At 38.8% G+C, this 25157-nt stretch overlaps 1 protein-coding gene across 1 annotated transcript in view; it reads left to right on the top strand.

Moving 5' to 3' along the window:
• EML1 (EMAP like 1) overlaps positions 1 to 24023 on the top strand; it is a gene marked incomplete at both ends in the record, with an annotated part of 53094 nt that extends 29071 nt beyond the window's left edge. The window contains 15 exons of the mRNA XM_084270709.1: positions 1943 to 2012; positions 3618 to 3728; positions 5246 to 5341; positions 5840 to 5974; positions 7354 to 7453; positions 9558 to 9712; positions 11090 to 11215; positions 11469 to 11600; positions 15291 to 15358; positions 16987 to 17075; positions 17589 to 17686; positions 17813 to 17900; positions 18103 to 18198; positions 23452 to 23582; positions 23898 to 24023. Of these exons, the coding sequence (XP_084126835.1) occupies positions 1943 to 2012; positions 3618 to 3728; positions 5246 to 5341; positions 5840 to 5974; positions 7354 to 7453; positions 9558 to 9712; positions 11090 to 11215; positions 11469 to 11600; positions 15291 to 15358; positions 16987 to 17075; positions 17589 to 17686; positions 17813 to 17900; positions 18103 to 18198; positions 23452 to 23582; positions 23898 to 24023 (1621 nt within the window). The remainder of the gene's footprint in view (positions 1 to 1942; positions 2013 to 3617; positions 3729 to 5245; positions 5342 to 5839; positions 5975 to 7353; positions 7454 to 9557; positions 9713 to 11089; positions 11216 to 11468; positions 11601 to 15290; positions 15359 to 16986; positions 17076 to 17588; positions 17687 to 17812; positions 17901 to 18102; positions 18199 to 23451; positions 23583 to 23897) is intronic.
• Between the last annotated feature and the right edge of the window lie 1134 nt (positions 24024 to 25157).

The following is a 25157-nucleotide window of genomic DNA, read 5'->3' as shown; positions in this document are numbered from 1 at the left end:
TGTTCATTTAATATACTTTTGAAAATCTGATTTAACTTCTCAGCCTTGCTTAGGTTGGGTACTTAATGCCTCACAGTGCATTTCCACAATCAAATAAAGGTCTGACTGTTGTCATGGTAATGATGTCAGATGTCTATTATAGCTCTGCCTAGTCAGCATATGAAGCAACTGATGTCAGGATTTGATGGCACAGACCTGAGGACATCCAAATATGTCCCCAGCAGAGCCTAAGTTCACTTCTGAAACCTGCCTTGAAGTCTGTGCTGCTGTATGTGCTGTGCTACCTCCTTTGGATGTGTCCATATGCAATTGCTGTATTGATGTTCTCCAAGTTACTGCTTGTTTATCTCAGTTGCTAACAAGTCCTCCTTCTATTTACTTGGGAATTTCTTTTTCCTAACTAACATAATTTTTACTTTGAGGAGGCAGAAAAGTAGAAATCTGGCAATCTGTAGATCCATTCATTTTCATTACTCTGTTTTCAGGATGATTTGGCACTACCTGCTTCTTTAGACTTTTCTCCTTTCCCTTTTTAAGTAGGATTGAATTATTCATCTTCACCGGGATCTGGGTGCCAGATACAGGTCCTTCAGGCTCAGTCTATCTGGCAAAATAGTTATAATCTCATCTGCAGTCTCCCTGGTAGTCTACATGCATGTCCGTGTCAAGGCAGATACCCTGCAGACTAGCCCTGGACAGCCTGGCTTGTCTGCTGCCCTGCAGGCACGCCAGCTAGGGCCTTCAAAGGGCTGTGTTCAAGCTTAGAGGAGACTAGGTATCAGGAAACACCAATACTGTTAAACTGAAATCTAAATGAGCATATGGTTTATCTTGTTGGGATCCATTTGCTTGCTGAGTGTAGCTGAAAAAGAGCACCTGGATTATCTGATGGGCCACAATGTGTGAAATGAGTTTAACATCCCTTTAGATTAAGGGATGGAACACCTGTTGTTCCTTAAAGCCAAAAATAGACCAGATAATGAAATCTGGTTGCATTGTAAGTGTTGTTTCATAAAATAGAATTATTTGTATGATCTAGTTGCTTTACAAGGAGATTTTTAACTTGGACCTGTACCATCTCATTTCGTTCTTTCAAATTTTCCGACTCCTTAGCTATTTGAAAGCTTTCAGGTTTATTAGAAAGAGAATACCTTTCTGCATTATAGAACTGAATGAATTATTGCCACAGTTCATTTTGCAGGGTACTTTGCCCCTAGAACTGTATGCAAAGCACCTGCAGTGAAAAAAAGCATTCACAGAAGATTTGGGGCAGAAAGAGACTTTACTCCAGGATTTAATACAAATTCTAGGCTGCTTTCTTTCCTTAGAGATGTTAGCTGACATTGAAAAAAGCTTTTAAAGCCCCAGTTTCAATTTTAGAGTCAAAATTCCTGATTTCTGTATACTGATTCTTACTTCCTAAAGGACTTTTTTTACCTTTTGAAAAATACTAGAGGAAAGTTGGTATCTCACTACTAGACCTGCTGCATATCTGGTCAGTACAGTCTGCAGATCAGTGCTGGCGTGGATACACATAGATTCGTTCTAGAGGATTGTTGCTGGACAGTGTTGACTGTACTGGTCAGTACCTCTGGTCAGAACCTCTGACTAGAGATACCTGAAGTTAGATAACTAGTGCAAATTGCAAACTTGTTATACACTGAAATCACTTTAAATTTAGGTGAGGCAATTCCCAACCTAAGTTAAACTGAGGCTTATTTGATACGTGCTTTGCAGTATTATGGCTTAAGCATACTGCTGCCTTGCTCACAATAAAAGAGCATGAAAATCCTTTTGTCAGTTCTGTCATAGTTTTTAAAAGTTTACATGTATGCTATGTGTCTTATATGACTAAATAAGGCTCTTTATTACAGGCTTAAGTAAAAGTTTGATGAAATACATAATGTGTGGCTTTAAGTTTTGCCCTCTTTCTTTTCTTCAGCCTGGCTGTCCATCCTGATAGGATCACTATAGCAACAGGTCAAGTTGCAGGGACATCCAAGGATGGAAAAGTGAGTGACCCCTTTGTCAACATTTAATTGCTTGTATTTCTCAAGAACATGCTATTGAGATACATACCATATTCTTTTCATGTTGCAGTTAAACTGGTCTTACATTTTAGGAATGAACACAAGCAAAACATAATTTGAGAGTGTGTGTTGCACACTATCAAAGTTACCCAGTTCCATTAGCAAGATGAATCAGTGGCTTCTGGTTCCATTCCTTACACAGACTAAAGGTAAATTTGGAGTTAGTCTCCAAAATAGATGGGGAAGAATGAAGCTGTAGCCTTATTCTGTAGAGGAGACCTGAGAAGGAAGGTGGATGTGAGGAAAAGGAGGACAAGCAAGAGAAATTAAATCGTATACTATACAACTTCAGGTCTGACCACAGCTACCAAAACCAAAGTACAAATAAGAATGGCTTTGGGTTGTTCAGTGAAAACAAAATTCTTACTCTTGACATCATCTGGGCAAGAATATTTTTCTCTCTCTCTTATTACCTGTATTATCAGAAAGCTTAGCTGTAGGCTATGAGTTTATTTGAATGGAATAAGATGAGCATTGCTCAAAACAGCTAAGACAAGTGAGCAAACGGGTACAAGCAGAGGCAGGAAAAGCAGGAGGAAAAAGTCACTCAGCAGATTTTGCAGCTGATGTCACAGCCAAACTATTTTTGGTAGGTGTCAAAGAAGAATTTCAGAATAAAAATGGATTATCAATATGCTAAATAAGTAAATGAGGGAAACAAAATCCCAGTTATGCAATATAAGGTTTATATAAAGATTAACTTCGTTGAAATACATAAACTCTTAATTTTTATTGTGTTGGAGAAATCTCTGGCATTGAATTTTATTTTTTTACATTTGTAAAAACAATTCCCTACCTTTGTGTCTGTAAAATAAATTTTAAAGGACTGATGTTGATGCTTGAGGGGAAAGTGGAATATATAGCTAGGTAAGCTTACATAAAAGCCATTTAGATAACTGAGATACTGAGTGGCATTGATTTATTTATTTATCTTCAGTAGCACTACTTTGTAGCAAGAAAGACTGAAGGCTGTTGCTTTCCCCCTCCACCCTGATGCTGTAATAAAACATACTCACTTTATTTGAAAGGGCAGGGTTAAAAAGCAAGTAAAACACGGCCTTCTTTGGATTCCTGCGAAGGCTGAAGATGCCGTGTTCAACCTCCTAACTCTTTCGGAAGCAAACCCGGAGCAGCAAGTCTTTCCGGGGATTGCCCTCTGCTGGATTCGAGCAGTTCGTCTCCACCGGGCTGAGCCCGGGTGGGGCTCTTGTCGTGCAGAAGCCAAGGACAGAGGGCAGGGAGAGGGACCCCCCCGCATGCTCTGAGGGAATGTTACCTATGCCTTGAATTTTATGTGTAAACAGAACGTTACTCCTGATGGCAGGTGCACAGCTCTTTCCTACGGCCGTTTTTGTGATGCTGAAATGAATTACATTTTAGAGAACTGTTATCTCTTTTCAGCACTTGCTGTTTGATGTTGACCAGAATTATCAAAATATTTTTGAATGCATTCTCAGTTTGTTAAAATCCTGATCTCTGCCCCCTGACCCCACTGGTTCAGCTGTTATTTCTGTGCCTGTTTTACAGCAATTGCCACCACACGTGCGTGTCTGGGATTCTGTAACTCTGAATACACTGCATGTCATTGGAATGGGGTTTTTTGACCGAGCTGTCACTTGCATTGCTTTCTCTAAATCTGTAAGTAAAGTAAATGAAGAGTTGTATTAAGAATGTTTGCTGAACAGGTCTTTGAAGTCTTTAAGATTTAGCTTTGTTGACCAAAATAAGCTTCCAACCCTTTTCTTTCAGCTTCTTTAGAGGAGGGAAGCATGCATCCCAATTGTTTCCAACTGTTTAGGTTGCTGTTTGAGTTGGTATTGGACTTGGGCTTGTTCAGCTTGGGGAAGAGAAAGCTCTGGAAGGATCTAATAGCCTTCCAGTGTCTGAAAGGTGCCTCTAAAATAGCAGGGGAAGAACTGTTCACAATAATGTGTAACAATAGGGCGAGGAGTAATGGTTTTAAACTAGAAAAGGGCATATTTAGGATATTAGGAATATGATCATGCATCATATATCAACAGAATGAAGCAGGATCATTCTCCCCCCCCCCCCCCCCCCCCCCCCCCCCGAATTGATCCATTGCTCCGACAGGCTCACTCTACAATAGCCCAAACTTTTGTGGACACTCAGTTGAGGAGGCAGCAGAAAGCAGCCTTGCTCTCAGTGGCAAAAGGAGGACTGTTTCTGTCAGCATTGCTGCCAGAGGAGTGCTTGTGTAACCACAGGCTCAGTCTGTTCCAGCTAGTTCATCTCCAGTCAAAGCTAACATAGCTGATGCCAGGAGCAACAGGATACAAAATTCATATTTGACTGGGTTGGGAAACAATTAGACATTACTTGATGGTTTATTCCACTGTGGACACACAGCTAGGAATGAACACCAAAGAGTGGAAAAAAAAAAATTATCCAAAAATTACCTTTCAAGTAGCTGCTGTTTGGGAAAAGATCTAATGTGAGACCGATGTTGGTCACCGCCCCTCAGTTCAGGTGGAGTCTTGGTTGGATTTCCTCAACCAGTCTTTGGATTCATACTTCAGAAAAATGTGTAGCAACTGGTGAAAGTCTAGCTACTATGATGCATGAAGAGAGACTAGAGAATTAGGGTCAATAAGTTTAAGACTAATAGAAGATAGACCTATAAAAATTGACACCTGTCAGGAATAAGTTGTTTTCTGATTTCTGACTACATTCCCTGACTATGATCCATTGTTCCTATATAAAGAGTAAAATTGTTCCCCTTGTCCATAGCAGATCTGACAAGAAGTGATTAGTTTAAATTACAAAGAAACAAACACAATATAATCATCTGCAAAAGCTTTTTTAACAGCATAGATAATGATGTGCAGTGTGCCTTGGGAATTTCCATCGCTGAGTGTTTGGAAAGTGAAAACCTATCCCATTCCTAAGATAGACTGTTTATCTGAAGTTTGCAAGAGTTCCTTTCCAGATCCCTTTTTAGCCCTATTTTTCAATGGTCCTATAAATTACTGTGTTTCACGGAGAACTGTGGGACAACCAGAAGTATAATGGTTAAAATGTAAATATGTGTAAATATTTTCATTTACACCAAGGTATTTTATTATTTGGAATACGTGTGTACACATTTCTAGTGTTGGCTTTGGGATGAATTAACATTTTCCATGTTTTTTCCTCAGAATGGGGGAAGTAGCCTGTGCGCCGTGGATGACTCAAACGACCACGTGCTCTCTGTGTGGGACTGGCAGAAGGAAGAAAAGCTGGCGGATGTCAAGGTGTTGCAATAAGATATTTTGTACTGCATGTTTGTATGTAGGTTTGGATTCCTTGTCGTAAAATGGCCTTCCATGTTTGCCACACCGTGCCTCTTTAACGCTTTCACTTTGCAAAAGGCAAAGAACACAAAGAAAGGGAATGGTTTTGCTCACTGTTGGGATTATCCCAATAATGTGTTGGGTTTTTTAAAAAAATTTTCTAATTGCCATTCCAGATTTGATTAGAAAAGTTTAGGGAGCTATGACAGGAGTGTGTGCAGAAAAGAAATTTCTTAGGCTAATCTTTTGTGTAGAACTTCTCATTATCTGGTGTAGTTTTGAAGGATAACTTTTGATACTAACTTATAAAAACATAAAATCTTTGCACTTCAAAGTATTCTGGTCTACACTAAGAAATGAATAGCTCAGGATTTTTCTTAAATTAGGAATTGATCAATTAACCCAACTTTTCTCTGAAATTTAAATTTTGATACAATGTTTTTCTTTTTTCCTTTCAAGTGCTCTAATGAGGCTGTATTTGCTGCAGATTTTCACCCTACTGATACAAATATAATAGTTACTTGTGGAAAATCACACCTTTACTTTTGGACACTAGAAGGGAATTCCCTTGTTAAAAAGCAAGGATTATTTGAGGTAAAATATTTTTTTTCCTTCATTTTATGTTTGTAATAAGGGCACAGTAATACAGAAGTAAGGGTTAATTTAAGCACTGTAAATCAAAACCACTGATTGTTGTTCAACCCGGACTTTTCAGAAACTCAAGTAGCATTCATGATATGGCACAGAGAACTTTTCCAGGAGTAAAACTTCCACAGTGAAGTTCCTCACCCCCCTTGCAAATTGAATTTCATTGAAATTCTGTGCTCACCTCAGGTTAAAAAAACCCCCGAACAACTTGAACAGTGATATATGCTGGGCTTTTTGTTGAGTTTTTGGGTTTTGTAATTTTGTCAGAGGAAAGACTTGCCAGACCCCATAAATGACATGGTTATGAATATTCTTCCCCTTTCCTCTGTTCTGCTCAGATACATTCACACATGTAATTGAAATACAGATTGAGCTGGCCAGTATTTGGTAAATATCCTTTTCATTTCAAGGTCTTGATTTAGTTCTGTTCTTAGATATAGACTAAGCTTTACAGCAGTTGCATGCACAAATGAGGGGTGTTTGCAGCGACTGCAGATAACTCCATCCAGTAGGGCCTTGTTAACTGCTTCTGGAGTCATGGCTCACCAGTATAGTCAAAACTATTTTGCAATGTCAATTAATATACTTTGTATGAAATCAGGAGGGGATGTTGCAATAATGCATTTAAATTTTGTGACATTTCACTTTTCAATAATTTTTAACTCCTAAGCTTGGGTGGATTACTGCCTCTGTTATGGCTCTGGTATCCTCAATGGTTGTTGCAGGTGAAAATGTACAGTTGAGAGCAGTTCTTAATTTGAGGGAGAAAGAGGTCATACATACACGCAGTGGTCAGCAAACATTTTTATCTTCTTACACAGTTCACTGTTGCCATCAGTATCTTAAATGGAGGGTCTCAAAACAATGTTCCCATTACTGAACTGCTCAAGAGATGATTTCTTAATTCAAACTCACTGGTAATACTTTTTCCTAGAAGCTTTGGAGTTAAAAATTACAGCAACGAAGCTTGTGTGCATCATCGTCCATTTCTAAATACTTAAAGCCTTTGGGATTATGTGGGAGTTGTGGGATTCAGTTTATCTCACAGCATTCCTGGTCTTGTGTTGAAAGTTGGCAGGCCTTCTCACTCACTCTCTCCACAACTTGTAATGAAAGGGTGCAGGATTGGGCCACCACCCCCAGCTGATGCATCCTTTGCTCTTGCACAGATGAACTGTTTAGACTGTAGGAATGTGTTTAAATCCTGTGTAGGTATTTGAGTGATAATAGAGCTGTAGGAGACTAAACGAAATTACTCAAATGCATTCAGTGAAAATGAACGGGTTGTGTGTTGCTGTGAGTGTGTGTTTTTCATAACCACGCAGAAACAAGAGAAGCCAAAGTTTGTCCTGTGTGTGACCTTTTCTGAAAATGGTGATACTATTACAGGAGACTCAAGCGGAAACATTTTGGTCTGGGGGAAAGGTAAGACAAGATTTAAGTTAATAGTGAAATTTGAATATGAAAGGCTGTGATTTTTTGCATGAGTGTAGCCTCATTTTAGGAAGAATAACTCATCTTTAGTTCTTTCCCAAAACTAATCCAGCAGATTATATCTCAGTTCTCCTCAACAAGCCCCTAAAGAACATATATACCTGACTGCTAGAGCACAAAATTCTATAGAATGTGTTTCCCAGGGTGAGTTATTGAATGATACAGCTGTGCCAGCATGTATGGCTCTGATGTAAGAAATGTCAGGAAAAGTTATTTTCCTTAAATGATGTGACAATAAGAAACACTATTAACACAACTGGTGATCTCCAGTCTCCTATAGTCACTCTGTAGTGTTTGCAAAACTTTTGCCTATTGACATGCACTTTTAAAAAGAAAACAAATAGCTGGCTTTGTTTTCCTAGGAAGTCAAGCTAAAATATATGCAGATCTAATTGAATTCCTCGAGTTTATTTCAAAAGAACAGATGGGTAGGACAAACTTCTTAAAAAGCATTTTCTAATAAGAAAAGATTTTTTTTTAGGCAGCAGAAGGCAATGTCTGCTGAAGGCAAACAGTAACAATGTCCTGAATGTTTATTTAGTGTGTGATATGCCATGCATAGGAATAAGGAGAATCCCCTCAAGGAGGCCTTATTAGTAAAGGAAGAAGGGATATGGATAACAGCTGCTTCTTATGTACTCAGTGCTTTCTCCCAGGACACTTGAACGATGTAAAACCAGGGAAGCCACATAGAGAATCAGTTACACAGTTGAGCCTTTCTGTAGGCCTTTTTTCACTCAAGGACTATGAAGCAATTATCTCCTTTTGCTTTTGACCAATACTGTACTGTTGAGGAAGGGGGAGGATATGGTGTTTGTAACTCCTCTCTTATTTCCCTTTCCTTTTTCATATGATAGTTTAAAGCAAGACACTTGAACACTCTTCCATACAGAGTCTGGAAATTGTATAGACCCATCTCCTACCTGTTCTTGGTTGTTATTTTGGACTACCAACAGAGAAGATAGGGTAGTGGCAGCTGCTGCCATTGCCTGGTCAGTGGGGTACTCAGGAGCTGGTTGGCCTTGCCTGCCAGGAGCCTCTTCTGCCCTTTCTCCCAGGAGTAAAATGGAACTCTTTGTTTGCTACAAGATGTCCTCAACTCTGCCCCTTCTTTTGGGATCCACAAAAAAGTTGCTCTTGTTTTTCTGTCTTAGTACAGTTTACTTTCGTGTCTTCATGACTTTTGAGTCAGAGCTCTATGTTCAAGCTTCCACTAGTTTGCAATACCCTTAGCAAAAAACTTCTCTCAGTAGAAATCACTTGTAACTGACACATTATATCCACAGACATGGATAGAAGCAAATGGGACTTACACCTCAAAAAGCAGTTGTCTGTTCCTAACTTGCATCAGCCCCTTGCTTGTGCTCATTAGCCAAGCTTTGACACAAGGTGCACATTTCAGTAGCAGAATTACTAGTAATTGTATCTTTGTACTTGATAATAGTAGTGGTTCATCACATTGGAGATATTTAATCCAGAGCCATTGGTTAGAATGTATTTGAGTCTAAGAGGGTACTTGAACAAGCCAGTTCATCGATGGACAAGCCATTGATCTGGCTCTTCCAGAGTGTGGCTCAGTACCTCCTGTACACAGACCTCTAGCTCAGCTGGGTTTTGGTGCAAGTTAGGTGTCTGGCAGCACTGGAATATCCTTGGAGGATAACAAGTGACTGGGTTACAGTTCTTTGTTGATAAGGTCCATAGTGCTATTGCAGGACGAATGTGATGTGAAATGGTTTAGCTGAACCCCCCCTGAAAAGTTTAAATGAACCTGTTTGTGTTTGAACTAGACTGTGTACATATACTTTTCATTTTTCAGATGGGGGGGATATGTTTTTAAGACGTACTAATTCAGTCTCCCCTGTGGGTCTGAGCATTTTGGTGCAATACTCCATGCCTGCCCTTACAATATTTTTAGATATAAACCTTGACAGGTAGTAGAGAAATGGAGAAAAAAAAATGGGTGTGGGGGTGTGGGGAAAGGAGCTGTTAGGCTGAGCAATTCAGTAGTAATATCTTTTCTTCTACTCTCTAGGTACCAACAGAATAAGCCACGCAGTTCAAGGGGCACATGAGGGTGGCATATTTGCGCTGTGCATGCTGCGAGATGGCACATTAGTATCAGGAGGTGGAAAAGACCGAAAGCTGATATCTTGGAATGGAAATTACCAAAAACTTCACAAAACTGAGGTGATATAACCTATCTGGAAATTACTCTGCTGCTCAAAATTATATTTTAGCTGTCTTCTGAAAATCAATTCTTTTTCTTATGGATTTATACTCTGGGGGAAAGCAAATCAATGATGAAATGTAGTATCATTCGAGTCATCAGGTCATCTGTGATAGCCCATTCATTAACATAATGCTTCCTTTCCAAGGTCTGTGGTAATTGGAAAACAAATCTTGTATTCATATTTTTTCAGATTATTTCTTCCTTTCTTTGCAATTAATAATGTGACGTCATTTTTCATTTCAGAGCATTAAAATGTTGTTATACTTTTTTTTTTCCAAAATGATGTGAGAGGCTTGTTGTGGGGGGGAGTTAGTACTTTTTTTTTTTTGCATTAATTTCTTGGTTAGTGTTGTTTTCTATCTAAAAAAAGAAATTCCCTAAAGGAATTCAGTTGCTGTGTAGGAACTTCAAAGCAGAATTTGTTTGGACAAAACTACATTACTGTTTACATACTGAATGTAGGAGAATAATCTGCATAAAACTCCAGAAGGGTTTCAACTCTACTATATATTATGAAATGTTGCGAAAATATGTATGCAGCTGGAATGGCATATCTGTTTTGGTTATTTGTTTTTTATCACAGCACACATTACACACTTGTGCTGTTTCTCACCATGATGTCCTTCCTTTTCTCTTATTTGTTCATGCATATATTCATTCCTTCTAATTTTAAATTTCATGTCTTCCCTTGACCTTTATATTGGAGATTTGCACTGACTCTTTCAGAACCTTGGCTGCAATTAAAGACACATCCCTAGCAAGAAAGTACAAGTGATACAAAGCCTGAAACTTATCTCTGAGCAGAATTGCTTATCACAGAATCACAGAATTGTAGGGGTTGGAAGGGACCTGGAGAGATCATCGGGTCCAACCCCCCTGCCAAAGCAGCTCCCTAGCACATATTGCACAGATAGGCGTCCAGATGGGTCTTGAATATCTCCAGAGAAGGAGACTCCACCACCTCCCTGGGCAGCCTATTCCAGTGCTCTGCCACCCTCACTGTGAAAAAATATGATATCACAGCTGCAATTAAAGTATGATCGATTTAACAGATCACGAAGAAACTTTTTCTGCTTGTTGAAACACTTGGTTTATCAGAACCAGCAGAGTGTTCTGTAGATAAGGATGCCTTTTCCTGTAGCACTATAAAGACGGGTACTGAGCTGATGCAAGGTTTTATAAACTTTTGAAAGTCGGGCGTGTATATTCATCCAGCTCATTTCTGCTCCGTGCAGCCTTTACTAAAAGGCATTTGCTAGGCCACATGTCTTTAACAAAGGCAGCACTGGACAAATTGTTTGACTTGCCGATCCGTTTGTCTGTTATGAACGCAGATTCCAGAGCAGTTTGGTCCGATACGGACGGTCGCAGAGGGAAAAGGGGACGTTGTGTTGATAGGAACCACTCGAAACTTCGTCCTCCAGGGAACACTGTCGGGAGATTTCTTCCCAATTACCCAGGTAAGCTGGTGCCTTACAGGGACATTTCTGCATGTGTAATAGCAGTATAAGTATCACTTAAGTTTCATAAGCATGCATTTGTTTGATTTATTATGACATACTTTTGTCAATAAATAACATTATAAGTATGTACCCATCAAAGCTGATGTAATTTTGTAGTGGTTTATTGTACAGTTTGGTCATTTTAATCCTGTTGAAACTAGGTTAGTTTTGATGGTGCTGTCCTTGTCAAGAAACATTTCTGCTTTTATAGGGTCACACTGATGAGCTCTGGGGACTTGCAGTCCATTCCTCTAAACCCCAGTTCTTCACATGTGGACATGACAAACACATTACGCTCTGGGATGCTACGACTCATCGTCCTATCTGGAACAAGATTATAGAGGTATACATTTTTTAAGCACAACTCTACTTTTACAGAACTTCTCAAGTAATTTGAGTTTTGGAATTCAGATTTCTCTCTCTGGTGTGAAACTTGGTGTTTAGAAACTGAAGGAATTCTTAGTTTAGGCTCAGTTTTATATGGTGTGTAAGCACTGAGTTGTGCACCTACAGGCTCCTAATGGCTTTGTGGTGACGTGCGATCTTCATTACTACATGTGTCACTGGGAACGGATTTTTAGAGTACATTTTTTGGACACCTGATCACTTTTCTAATAGCTTATCCATAAGAAGACATTGTCTTATCTCCTAGAGATAGTGGTGATGCTTTTATTTCTCTGAGATGGCACTAGTACTTTCTTTTTCCCCAGTCTTCTCTACTTTTTATAATAGGGGTGTGTGTGAGTTTGCCTTTTTGGAGATATATGTACTGATCACAATGATCAAGTTACTTCTCAATTTTTTTATTTTTATCTGCCCTCTGTACAGTGGAAAAGTTCAAAAGATCCTCCAGGAAAAAGAAAACAGCATGTGACATAGTTGTATATCAAAACCACAGGTTTGCAAATCAAATTGTAACCATTAACATATAGATAACCCTCATGGTGCTGACTGAAGTGTTTCCTCTGTGATATAGTAAATAATCCTCCATTAGTTGACCTGGAGTTTTGAAAACTCTTCATTATGCAACTTTTAAAATTAAAGGTTTGTTCATTTTCAGGCCCACATAAATAAATTCAAGATAGTATTGATAAATCTTGAATAAAACACATCTGCAATAAATTTATGCTGTTGGGTCAGGTTGAAGCAGTCTTACAGAAGAGCATTTGCCAAACTGTCTCTTATAGTATCCTGCTCCAGTTGTATGAACGTGTTAAATAATGCATGTATGGTGAACATGGAAATTGGAACTTATTCTGTCTAATCAAGGTCATATGTTTTAAGGTCTGTATTTTTTTTTGACTTGTAAATTAATTGGAGAAACCAAATCACCAGTTCCACTGCCCCAGAGATGGAGGCTGATTTTCTCAGTTCAGTGCCTCAGTTGTAAAGACAGATTGGTCTGTAGCATAAGAAATTAAAAGTAGTTCTTTTTGATCTTAAAAAAAAGAGAAATCAATAGTACTAAGGGTGTGGCCTGAGAAACAGGCAGATAATTGCATCTTCCTACCTCCCAATCACTTTAGGTTTTAAGATATGTTGTTATAGTTTAGATTTAAAAATAAGCACTTTCCCCTTCATTCTTTAAGAATACTGTAGTTGTCCTTGGGGGAACCTTCAGACACACCAAAACCTTCATGTGCTTGTAAATCTCTTCAGCTGCTACCAAGATGCTAAATGTGAGATCAAATAAATACCAGCACACTTAGGCTACGAACTTCAACAATAAAACATATTTTTTAAAATCACTGAGCAGTTATAAACCACATTTTCCTGACTCTCTAAGAAAAGATAAGCCTGTGCTTTGTATTGCTCTGAGATGCAGCAGTAGCAGCGTGCTGTACTGTACAGTGTGGGATACGCACACACTAGATTGCAGAAGTCCTTGATCTGCAATTCAGAGTGACTCGGACGGTGGCACAACTGGAAACTTTGGCATAGAACTTTGTGGTTTTCAGACAGCTTTGCAGAGACTTAATTTGATTATTTAGAAATGGAGCAGAACTGATTTTGTGCAAGTCTGACATAAATATCCCGAACTGGAGAGTAAAATCATTGGCACCATTTTTTATGCTTTCCTCATAAACTTCTTTTTGGTCAGAATAAAAGTCTTCATGTAGTTCAATTGCAGGTACTAATGTGAGCCTTTCTCTGCTCAGTGCAAAGCGTATGTTTTTGTATCCTTACATACACTTCCAGAAAAGCTGGGAGAATAAGCAGTTAGCACTTCTGATGTATTTCTTCTTACAGGGATGATAACTGAGGAGGGCCTACAGTCATTAAGAGAAGTGCAAAATTTGGCGCTTTTCTCTTGCAGTCTAAAGAAAAGAGGAGTTAGAAATTTGAGTTGACATTGAAACTTCATTGACAAGTACAATATGTGGAACAGGAACAAATCTGTTCATCACATAAGCTGTTATCTCTGAAATAAAGTTACTGGAGTGATCATCAACTCAAAACCAGGGCATCATTTCCACTGTTTCATCCCTTGCGTGCTCTGAAAAGCAGAACTAGAGCGTAGCTGATTATGTTTATAGTGAGCTGCAGTTAATATTTGGCTGTGGTTTTACAAATATGAAACAGTCTCTAAGAAACTCTTGTTATTGAAACCTTTAAGAAGCTCCTTTATTTGCCTCCTTTCTTTTGAAAAGGCTGATGGCAACACCAGTAGGACTATTAAACTAGACTTGGATTTATTTCTTTGCCTCTGCAAGTGCACACTGCTTCATTAACACAAGATTTCTATTGTCAGTCTTGACAATAATCTCCTTATTATCCACTTGAAATGTCTGAGCCTATGTTTCATAAATCAGTGACTGATTATCTAGAGTAAATAAATCATTTGATGTTAACCTATTGTTGTCCTAGAGATCTGTGTCAAAGCTTTTTAATGTGGTTATGAGTACGAGTTACTGCTCAGATTAAATTCACTCTTTGAACATCTGGTTTATTCATAAGAATATTTTAGCATTTACTATGAAGTTATACTTTTAAAAAAATAGCAATTTTTCCTTTCAGGACTCCTGTAGTCGTTTAGAACACATGTATAGAAATCCTGGATCTCAGCAATCCTATGAAGTGTCTTTAGGGTTAGGAACACCTTTGAAATTAGTCACTCATTTAAAATGAATGAGAACATCCCTTGCACCTCGCCTCTAGGGCTGGTAATTACAGATTGCTACCGATGTGAAGAGGTTTACTATAAAAACTATGATGTGATACTATTTTAGAATATAGAAAAATCAGTGACACAGGCATTTTTTGAGATGTTACTGGATTATTTTTGCTTACACTTCAAAATTATTTTTGGCAGGTATCAGAAAAAACAAGCTGTTTATTTTGGGACTTTCTGCTATTCTAGAGCTCGTTCTTTTTAACTGAACAAGTATTAAGAAGAGCATGCTTACATTATTTTTAGGCATATGTTTGCATTGCAAGAAAAACACTGCAATACTACCTGTCTCCATAATAATGCAGTATACAAAGTAAAATCTTCTAAAATTGCCTGTCATTTTTGCCCTTAATCTCCCAGTAAACTACAACTAGTGGGTGCTGAGAAAGGTGCTGGTGTGTGTATAGAAGTTAGGCTTTCTCTCCCCACACCCGCCCTGTGCAAAGTGAAACATACTGTTATGAGTAAGGTACAGGCTTATCCTTTAAACAGTAGGTAAATTACAGCTTTTAGGTCAGCTCAAATTTAATAAGTTATTTTTATCTTTCACTTGTTTGTGATTTGTTGAGAAGCTGCCTTTGCCAATGTTATTGTTATGAATCACTCACCGAGTTATTTTTAGATAGTGAAGAAAACAGTTGCCTTGTATAGAGAGGAAAAAATATCTATTGGGTAATATTTTAATTGGTTAAAAATGCTTTTTCCCCTCAGTTTTGTATTTTAAAAAAATCCAAAAAACCAAAAACCCACCAAAAAAATCAACAAGAGAGCCTAACTCTCTTCCTGAGACAGATAATTGAACTGTGGTTTTGTTTTAACTCAGGCTAGTAAAAACGTGTGTTTTCTTCTGAAACATTTCAGGATCCAGCACAGTCTTCAGGTTTTCATCCTTCAGCATCTGTTGTTGCAGTAGGGACACTGACTGGAAGGTAAGAAGCACAGAGGTAACCGCTGGCCACCACCAAATGCTACGTGATTTTTCCAGCTCACGTCCAAGCTCCTGCTCTTGTTTTGCAGATGCAGGCATGACATAAAGTTATCTCGTATTGATTCCTGTTGAATTTCAGAGTGAACTTTATTTCTATCATCTTAGTGCCCGGAAACCCTAGTCTTGGACCAGTAGCACAAGGAAGCGATGGTTTCGGCTCTGGGAGAGTGAGAATCTAATATCAGTGGGAAGAGATGGATTTGGACAGAATCACAGGATTGTAGGGGTTGGAAGGGACCTCAACAGATCATGGAGTCCAACCCACAAATGGGGCAGGATGGGGCTAACCTAGACAGGGCAAGATGTCTAGGTTAGCAGTGAGACCACGCAGAGGAGGAGCTGTTGCCATACCAGTGATTTAAATGTAAAGTCTTTCTGTCCATCATGGCAAAGGAGAGGCTAGAGGAGGAGTTTGAGATAATGAGGTACATGCATGCAGACATCTTCTGAGGGCTGTCAGGCAGCATAGAGGAAATCAAAGAGAAAAAGTTTCTCTTTGGAAAATTTAGCAAGTGGTTTATTATCTCTAATGCAGTGACAACCAGAGGCTCGAAGAAAAATTTGGCAAGTGTTCCACCGTGCTAGACGTAGTGTAAAAATGCATATTAAGAGACTTACTCTGCCTGAAGAGTGTAATGCGTAAACAAGGCAGACAAACCCAAGGTGAAAGATAGTATCTCCATTTTACAGGGCAGATTCAGCCCTTGGTCACACAGTGGGTCAATGGCAGACCCTGGCTTTTACCTTGATGGTCCTAGGAAAGAGGAGTGCTGTTGCTGTAACTTCATCCTCTCCTTTAATGTCACTTGAGGGCAGGCTTTACTCTTAGTATTGAAAACAGTTCCACTTAAGTGAGAACATATAGAATGCTTATGGATTATGAGCCAAGATTATTTCAGATTCTCTATCAGTCCTGAATAAAGGACTTACTTTAGTTACTGAATTTTTTATTAAATAAAGTAAATCAAAAGGAAAAGCTTTGAGAGGAATCTTAGGAATAGTATTGAAGTGCAAATTTTATCTTTGTCCTTTCTATATGTTTTCATGAATTTAAATTATAGTTCATTAAAATTAATTAATTTAAATTATGATTCATTAAAATTAATGAATTTAAATTTTTAACAGTTACACTTAAAACATATTACTCAATATGAAGCTAATCATTCTATCAAAAGAGAATACTCCTGACTCTTGCTTGTGTTTTCCTTTGCTCTAGGATTTAATGTAGGCATCAATTTAAACATCAACACAGCATAGAGGGCCATTAAAGGAGAAGGGTCATTATATGTAATGCTTACTGTATTCTAATGCATGACACATAATAAGCCAGACTAAAAGCTGAAGATTGATATCAAGGTCAATGTCTGATTGTTTTTCTGGTTAAAAAACATGGGAAAGAAACCACCCTCCCGTTGAAGTAAAAATAAAACAAACTGAGTAGCAGTTGCTGTTTTTCTTTCCTTGGTGTAAAACTTATGCTATTTTGACAGAAGAAAATTTGGTCAAGATTACAGTCGATTTAAATTCCTTATGGAATGATTTATTGGCCTCTCTCTGTATTTACAACAGGTGGTTTGTGTTTGACACAGAAACAAAAGACTTGGTCACCGTACACACAGATGGAAACGAACAGCTGTCTGTAATGCGTTACTCACCAGGTTTGGGAGTGTTTATTTGCTGGTTAAAAAAAAATGCACCGAATTTTTTTATTAATTTTGGGGTTGATTTCTTAAAAAATAATTCCCCATTTGCCATATTGAAGTTGAAAATAAAAATGCTGTGAAACATTGGCAACGCTGTTGGGTGGTGGCTTAAGCCACAGTTTTCTTTTCCTTCTCTTCCCCACATGCTCAATATGGTTTCTACTGGGAAGAAAAAAACCCCAAACAAATATGACTTCACTGTGTGGGTTGTTGCAATCAGGTTAGCCCTAAATGGGCTGTAGCTGCTTCCAGAAATGTCATGTCTTCTTGAGAGTAATATTTGCTGTATAAACTAGCTGTAATCTTGAAGCATGCATCAATGTGAAGGGAAAAACACAAAAACTGGATTTTTTTTTTCATATTGAGGTGTATAATAGAGATCCCTCTTGTCTGTGACACAGTGACTTTTCAAAATTAGCCCCAGTTCTTTCTTACAGGAATAATTATAGTTCACTTTTGCGTTTATAGATGGAAACTTCTTGGCAATAGGTTCCCATGACAACTGTATTTATATATATGGCATAAGTGAAAATGGAAGAAAGTACACTAGAATTGGCAAATGTTCGGTAAGTAACCTTTTTTCCTCCTGGTGCAGTGTTAACACCTTAAGTATGCTTTGTAGCACTGTATTAAAACTGTCACATTGAGAGATATTGCTAGTGCAGTTACTGCAATTGTTTTTCTCTTTGTAGGGTCATTCCAGCTTCATTACTCATCTGGACTGGTCCGTTAATTCACAGTATCTTGTGTCTAATTCAGGAGACTATGAAATCTTATACTGTGAGTAAGAATTCTATTCAAGCCTTTTGTGCAAAGTTCAGGCTGTCTAGTACAGAGTTAAAATTTAAATGAGTCCATGTAACTGCCAAGATAGACCATATGTTTTAATTCATCTGGTGCAATCAAAAATCTATACAATTAGAGAATTAAAAATGGTATTCTGTGGTTGTTTTGTTGTTTTGTTTGGGTTTTTCTTTTGTAGGGATCCCCTCTGCTTGTAAACAAGTTGTGAGTGTTGAAACAACTAGAGATATAGAATGGGCCACCTACACCTGTACTTTAGGATTCCATGTTTTCGGTAAGTGTCTCTCCTCTTACAAGCTCTTACCGTTCTGGTTATTAACAAACACTTGGATTGCCAACTTCTTCTTAGGAAACATGACTATTCATATTTCAGGGAAAAATACAGAACTTCTGTTATACCGTTTTTATTACAATCTGTCCTGTTATTTCAATCCAGAAAGACTCTGATTTAATATTCTTGCTAGCTTCAAGTAAACTATTAAATTAAAACATAAGTGGGAGACAAGGAAGAAGACACACACTGCCCTTTCTGTCACACTAGAGCTGCTTCTCATCATTTTTAATTTAAAGTATGATTTCTGTGGAATTACTGTTTATGTAGGCAGCTACTGGGCCAAATCCTCTTATCAGAACTAGTTTCACTTGCACTAGTTCCCGTGCAGACACAAAAGGGGTGACAGTCTCCATCATTAAGTACTTAAAATTATTTTCATCTAATGTATAGCAATTAAATTAGGTGAAACGAATGCAAGAAGAAAGAGGACAAACAGAACATAACCAGGATGGTTTGTTTCCATGGGCTTCTCTTCTGCCACTTTTGAAGGAGCTGCTTTCCCCAGAGCTCTCCGAAGCTTCATCCTCCTTCCACGACTCATGCAGAACTAGTCAGAGCGTTCCAAATCTGAGTATGAGAAGCTTCAGATTCTTGTGTCCTCAGGATAAAATAAGAAGCTGTGGTAGAAGTTCAGAGAAGAGTCTGGGCTTAGAATAAGCAGTAAACAAAGATTCTCACCCATGTTTCAAGCAGAATAGATGCAGTGTTGTGTTTGAAGGCAGCCAGAAAGGACATGTTTTTAGAGCCCAAAGATGGGATGGCAGTAGCAATATGCTGGGAAGACACATTCAGATTTTGTGTAATTTAAGTGACAGGCAGTCCTTGGGTATCCCTGAAACACACAGATTTAGTAAAAGCAGGAAATCCTAGAAGGCTGGCAGCATGTTGAGAAAATGTGTTTCTCATGTGAGGGGTGGAAGCCCTTATGGAACTACTTACATATTCCTGGGATTTGTGTACACATGACACACAGCTACAGCCTACAGAGTCCTTGCATTTACCATCACAGGTTCAGATATTCTCAGATGATAATACTTAAGTGAGTATGCCTGACTTTGTAATTTGGATTCATGCAAAATATAGGGCTGTATGGCGCTGCTTTTGGTGTGTAGAGAGTCATAGGAGGAGGGGGATCGCACCTGAGAGGGGTTCCCCCCAGTCCCCTTCAGCAGATCAGCTTTTGGAGCCAGGCTGTGGAACAAAGGGGTGAATGGGGAACCTGTGGATACTGTGTATGCATTTTTGTACTTACAGTCCTCCACGCTGAGCTGGTTTATTGGAACCTAAAGCAACAAAGATGAGGAATAAATAAAAGTAGATGCTAGTTTTCATAATTATCACAATTGTCATTTTTGTAATATCATAGATTTTGTGAGGATGTTTATTAAATTCAAGGAATTTTGAAGTAAAGGGCTACACTCAGGAAGGATATGCAGAGCAGTGGGGAGAACATGGTTCTTCTATACATGCTGAGAATTCATAGCTATACAGTTCAGACTGGGAAGTTACACAGAGAGTGAAGAATAATTATAGATGAAAAAAAGGAATATGAATGGTGGCAGGATTATGCTGTTTCCCATCCTTCCTAAAAGGTCAAATAATTGGAATTTTTTAATAGTTATCAAAATCAGTAAAATCACAGGAAATGCTGAGGATGTCAGACTGTAACTATTCCAGTGTCCTTTGGGAAAGAACTGCAGTACAGTGGCTAACCAGCAAGTTCTTGGAATTCTTCTGATGGAGGAAATAGCTAAGCACCTAAAGGGGAGTTTCTTCCAGAGTTGATTCTGGAGACTGGGAAGAACTTAAGAAGAATGTGAAAGCATCTTGTGGACTGAGGAATTAGGGAGATGTGATCCTTGGTATAGGAAGGAAAAAGAGCAACAAAATGAAAGTATTGGACTTCAGGGAGGCAAACTGCAGAAGTCCAAAGCCCTGTTAGGGAAGATCTGAAGTTGGAGAAGAGGCAAGATGCAGCTCCTTAGGTGGTCTGACATGCACAAACTCTGCCAGCCAAGAGGAAGGATAAGAGTGGCAGCAAGCCACAAATGTAGTTAAACTCTTGTTGACCTCTCCTACAAGGAAGAAGAATGCAGAAAGTAGAAGCTGTTGGTGGACCAAAGGAGACACATAAAGTGTCATCATAAATGAGTACTTGTGACAAGTACAGGAATAACAGGGGGACCAATGACAGTAGTGGTCTGCTTTGTGGAGGGATGACACTGAAAAGACTGAGTGTTAAAAAGCCAGATGCTTTTTTACTTGTTAATATGTCTTTATTAGAAGTGACTACAATCTGATGTCTAACCTGGTTTGTGCCAGTAATGAAAGGGTAAGACCTCTGCTTTCAGTAGGGGGCAAGTAGATTGGAAAGTAGTTTGAAGTCAGGTATTTCCAAAGCATCTGACTGTGATGAACCTTTTATCTGTAAAAAACAACTTGTTAGCATCATCTCAAGACCATTAGTACCCACTTTCAGGACTTCACAGAGAACAGTCAAAGTACTAGAAAAAATGGAGAAGAATGGATGCAATATCTGTGGAATCACACATTTACCTCCAGAGTCCATATGAAGAGGATAAAGTGCAAAGTTAGTGGCTAGAATAATAAATTGAAGAAGCTCTTAAATTATAAATTGCAAACCCATCTGGTAATGTTGGAAGTCACTCTTTTGTTTAGTACTTTGGGGCCTCAGAGCAGCCAGTATGAACGCTCTTCAAATGCTTGCTGGGATTGCCCCACTGGACATAGATAAGGCAATCACGGCGTCAAGGGCGTGAGGCTTCTTGTGTATTGATTTTGCAGTAGCTACAGGCTGACTGGAGCTCAGGATATTTTCTCCCTCCAGTAAAACCACATGCAAATCCCAAATAGTGTGCACAGCACTCGCAGATCAACATAAGTAGTGCGGGGGGGGAATGAACATTGACCTGTTGCACGCCTGTCTTCGAGCATGGGAGCAGCTGAATCGGCTGGGAAATGTTTAGAGAGGATTCAACTGAAAATCAGCATCTTGTAAGGAAGTGGTGTGTTCAAGGGAGGATATTTCAGGGATGCAGACAAGTGTAAATGTGAAAGATGAAAGACTTCAGAACACTTGTCTGATGTGCATGGTCCTGCTGCTGGATGCACAACCAAGGCATCAGCTCGTATCACACACCTCGTATTGGAAAAGTTGGTACTTGTGCAAAGCCTGACAACACAGAAACCAAAGCAGAGCTCAGACTGGTTGGGCTCAAAACTGGCGAGAAGACTGGACACTGAATATGTTTGGATATAGTTATTAATACCATGTATGATAAAACTGTGTGTATGATTTGTAAGTGGCATTAAGCTGCAGGAGTAGCAAGTTGTCTTGAGAAACAGAGGAATGATATGAGAAAAGGAGGCAATTCCATTGAGGCAGATAGGAGGTCACACACTTGAACAGCACAAATACAGCACAGAGGAGAGCAGGCAAGAGAGCAGAGCTGCACAGAAAGATCAGATTACTCTTGCATGCAAACTGACCATGAATCAACAGCGTTACGCTGTTGTAGGAAAGGCAGATGCATCAGTGGGATGTATAATGAAAAGAACGCCATACAGAATGGGGAGTAATTGTCCATTTATCAGTCTCTGCTTCAGTCATGGCTGGAATAGCTGCTTCTGGATTTTGCACGTTGGAAGAACTGATAATGTGCTGACTAGCAAGAATAATCGCCCATCTAAATATTGTTCTGAGAGAAGAGATGTAATGAATGCATTTTAGAGAAGGGGAGGAGAAGAAAATCATGGCATCAATCTTCAAATGAGAGAAAGGAAATGGTCTCCTTCCATGTCTGCTGAGGATCGGGGGAAAAATGGACTCATTTTTCAGTAAAGGGAATTCAGTTTACTATTTGGAAAACCTGGCAGTGAGGCACTGGAGTGAACTTTCAAAGAGCACACAGAGCCAAAGGAAAGCCCTGATAGGATCTTTTCCTCATTTCAAAATGGCAAACTTGTTTCTTAAACCGTATTCTCTAGAAGTTATCTCCAGTTTGTCACTGTGACCTCTTGAGAAAACTCCTGCCTCTCTTCAGCTAGCATTTGATGTTCATACAGCCTCCTTTTTGTGAAAGCAGTTATATAAAACAGCTTTCCTGTGTCTCTTCATTCTGCATGTTTATAATTCCACAAGGAGCGATTACTGTGTTTCTTCTTTGCACCTTTCCTTTTCTTTGAGCCTGTTCTGATCTAGCAAAGAAGTGTTTCCACACACATCAGAAGAGCGATGGGCAGCCCACAAATCAGTACTTTGTGTTTCATTCTATTTACAACAATTTGTAATTCCTTATAAAGGCATGGAATCACTTCCTCCTGGTGCTTTTGAATTGTTGTGCAATGATACAAAGCCTGTATTTGAGAAGAACCTGCAGGCTGAAGGCGAGCTGCAGTGTGCCTGCCCTGCCTGCGGGCATAGGCGTCCTTCCAGGAGAGGGGAGGGCACAGGGGGAGTAGCAACTGTCTCATCCTGACCTGAAAAAACAAGGAAGGAAGAGCATTTACTGAAGTGGTAGAACTTCAGGGGGACACTGCAGAGGATGTGTGGCATGGGGATAGTCCTTGAAAATCATAGCACCGAGACAAGGTGGGGACAAGCCCAATCGCAGTGGCAGAACACACATTATAACACATTATGCCAGCAGTCTCTGAAAGTTAGGTAGCATTTATGTTGTGTAAGGATTAGATAAAATCTGAATACCCTAGTGACTAGCTATAGGACAAGAGGAAATGGTCTCAAGTTGTGCCAGGTGAGGTTCAAACTGGGTATTAGAATTTCTTTTCAAAAGAGCAGTGAAGCACTGGAACAGGCTGCCCAGGGAGGTGGTGAAGTCAGAAGCAGTAACTGTTATTTTTCTACATAACCATATGAAAATTCTTTTAGGCTCAGACACGTGGCTGTAATTCAGCAGAATTCTGGGGTTTTTTTCAGAGTAAAAAGCACTTTGCTGACTAGAGGAAATGAAGTGTTTGTTTATGTGCTTGATTCCCTATTAGGATCTGGTCTTTCGCTGGTACTGAAGTGCTCATAATGACTCAGCTGCAGTTATTTTTATAGGTTTTTCTTTTTTCAAACAAGTAATCCTTTATAAATATTCTGACAAAAAACTTAAGCTGTCACTTTTATGTCCATTATAAAGACCTTTAATTAGTTCCTCTGTGTTTCAGGTGTATGGCCTGAAGGTTCAGATGGAACAGACATCAACGCTGTCTGTCGATCGCACGGCAGAAAACTGCTATCAACAGGGGATGATTTTGGCAAAGTACACCTCTTCTCATATCCGTGTTCGCAGTTTAGGGTAAGGTATTTCCAAAACAATTTACTCTTGTAATATGCACAAATGCATTAAATGTTGTTTTCCTATGTACAGAGAAACAACCCCAACCAAAACCAACCAAAAACCTAGCACAAAAAAGGAGGAAGAGCACTAAGATGTTTATGGATAAGGGATTTACTTAAGGTTGATTGAGACTACAGTTAAAATTTAATTTCATATTAAAATAACAGAATGATGTGATGATGCCTTGGTTTCATATTTGCATGAATGTTATGTTATGTTCTAATGAGATGTTTTAATGACGGTTTCTATTCTCACTAATGTGGTGTTTTCTAGGCTCCAAGCCACGTGTACGGTGGACACAGTAGTCATGTAACTAATGTAGACTTTCTCTGTGAAGACACCCATCTCATCTCCACGGGTGGAAAAGATACAAGTATTATGCAGTGGAGAGTCATTTAGAGAAAACATCCATGTGAACATACACAGTTGAGTCGACCATGCACAGAACTTATGTATAAACTGTATATTTAAAACTTAACAGTATGTTTGCAGTTTAGCCTGGTCACTGTGATTTTTTTTGTTTAAAAAAATTCTTACAAACCTCAGGAAAATTAAGCCCTGTGCTGGTTACCTTACTCAGTCTAGTGATTTATTTTTCTTCATTGTGTCACACCTTAAGAATGATCGTTTCCTGTTGTACGATATACAATGCAGTACAAGTTTAATATAAGAAATGTGGCTTGACAGTTTGCAATACAGTGGTATCAGCAGAATGTGACTATCTTAAATGTTTCCTATAAACACGGCTAAAATGGTCACAAAAATGCCTTTCAAAGACTGTATATATGTGCTTACTCGTTTCACTATCTACACTTTGTACTGTATATCTCCTTATTTAGAAAAATCTATTACAAAGTCCAGGTACTGAATTGTTTCTGATGGAGGATGATGCATAAACCAAGATGTAAGATGCAAAACATAGTGCATTAGACCTGAAAATGTGAAGGCTGGTAAATTTGCATTCTCCTGGGAATCACACACCTTGGGTATCCCCCCATGAGGAGCTGTGGTCCCTTTCAAACGAATCAGCAGGTTCTGCCCTAGTTTGACCTGATTATCGAAGCAGGGTTTACAGACGTCTGTGTGGTCCAGGTATTCCATATGAGTTTAAGTTAAAAAAATCTTTTTACTTGTATATGAACAATTTCTTTTTGAAAATGAAACAGCAAAGCTTGGCCACATGCCCATTATTGGTTGATATATTTAACTAATATGTATATTAATCAGCATGATGCTATATTGTACATGTATAAGATTTTAGCCGTTCATAACAAATGGTAAGGCAATCTAGCTTTACTTTTTTATGCTTATGGATATTGTATATTTGTATTTTAAGACCAAGTAGACCAAGTCTAAAGATATCTTTTTAAGTGTACCATAAACCTGCAGAGGGTGAAGGAAGTCTCGGAAGCCTACATGAGATATTAATGTGTAACTTCTGGCCCCTGTGTTTTGTGCATGGATGGATATTTATAGTATGAAATAAGATTGTGTTTTGCAATGAAGTACTAGTGGAGGTGGTATAAAATGGTT

Source organism: Gallinula chloropus (assembly GCF_964237585.1).
Source record: "Gallinula chloropus genome assembly, chromosome: 14".
Taxonomy (NCBI): domain Eukaryota; kingdom Metazoa; phylum Chordata; class Aves; order Gruiformes; family Rallidae; genus Gallinula; species Gallinula chloropus.
This window is presented reverse-complemented; position numbering and strand designations above follow the sequence as displayed.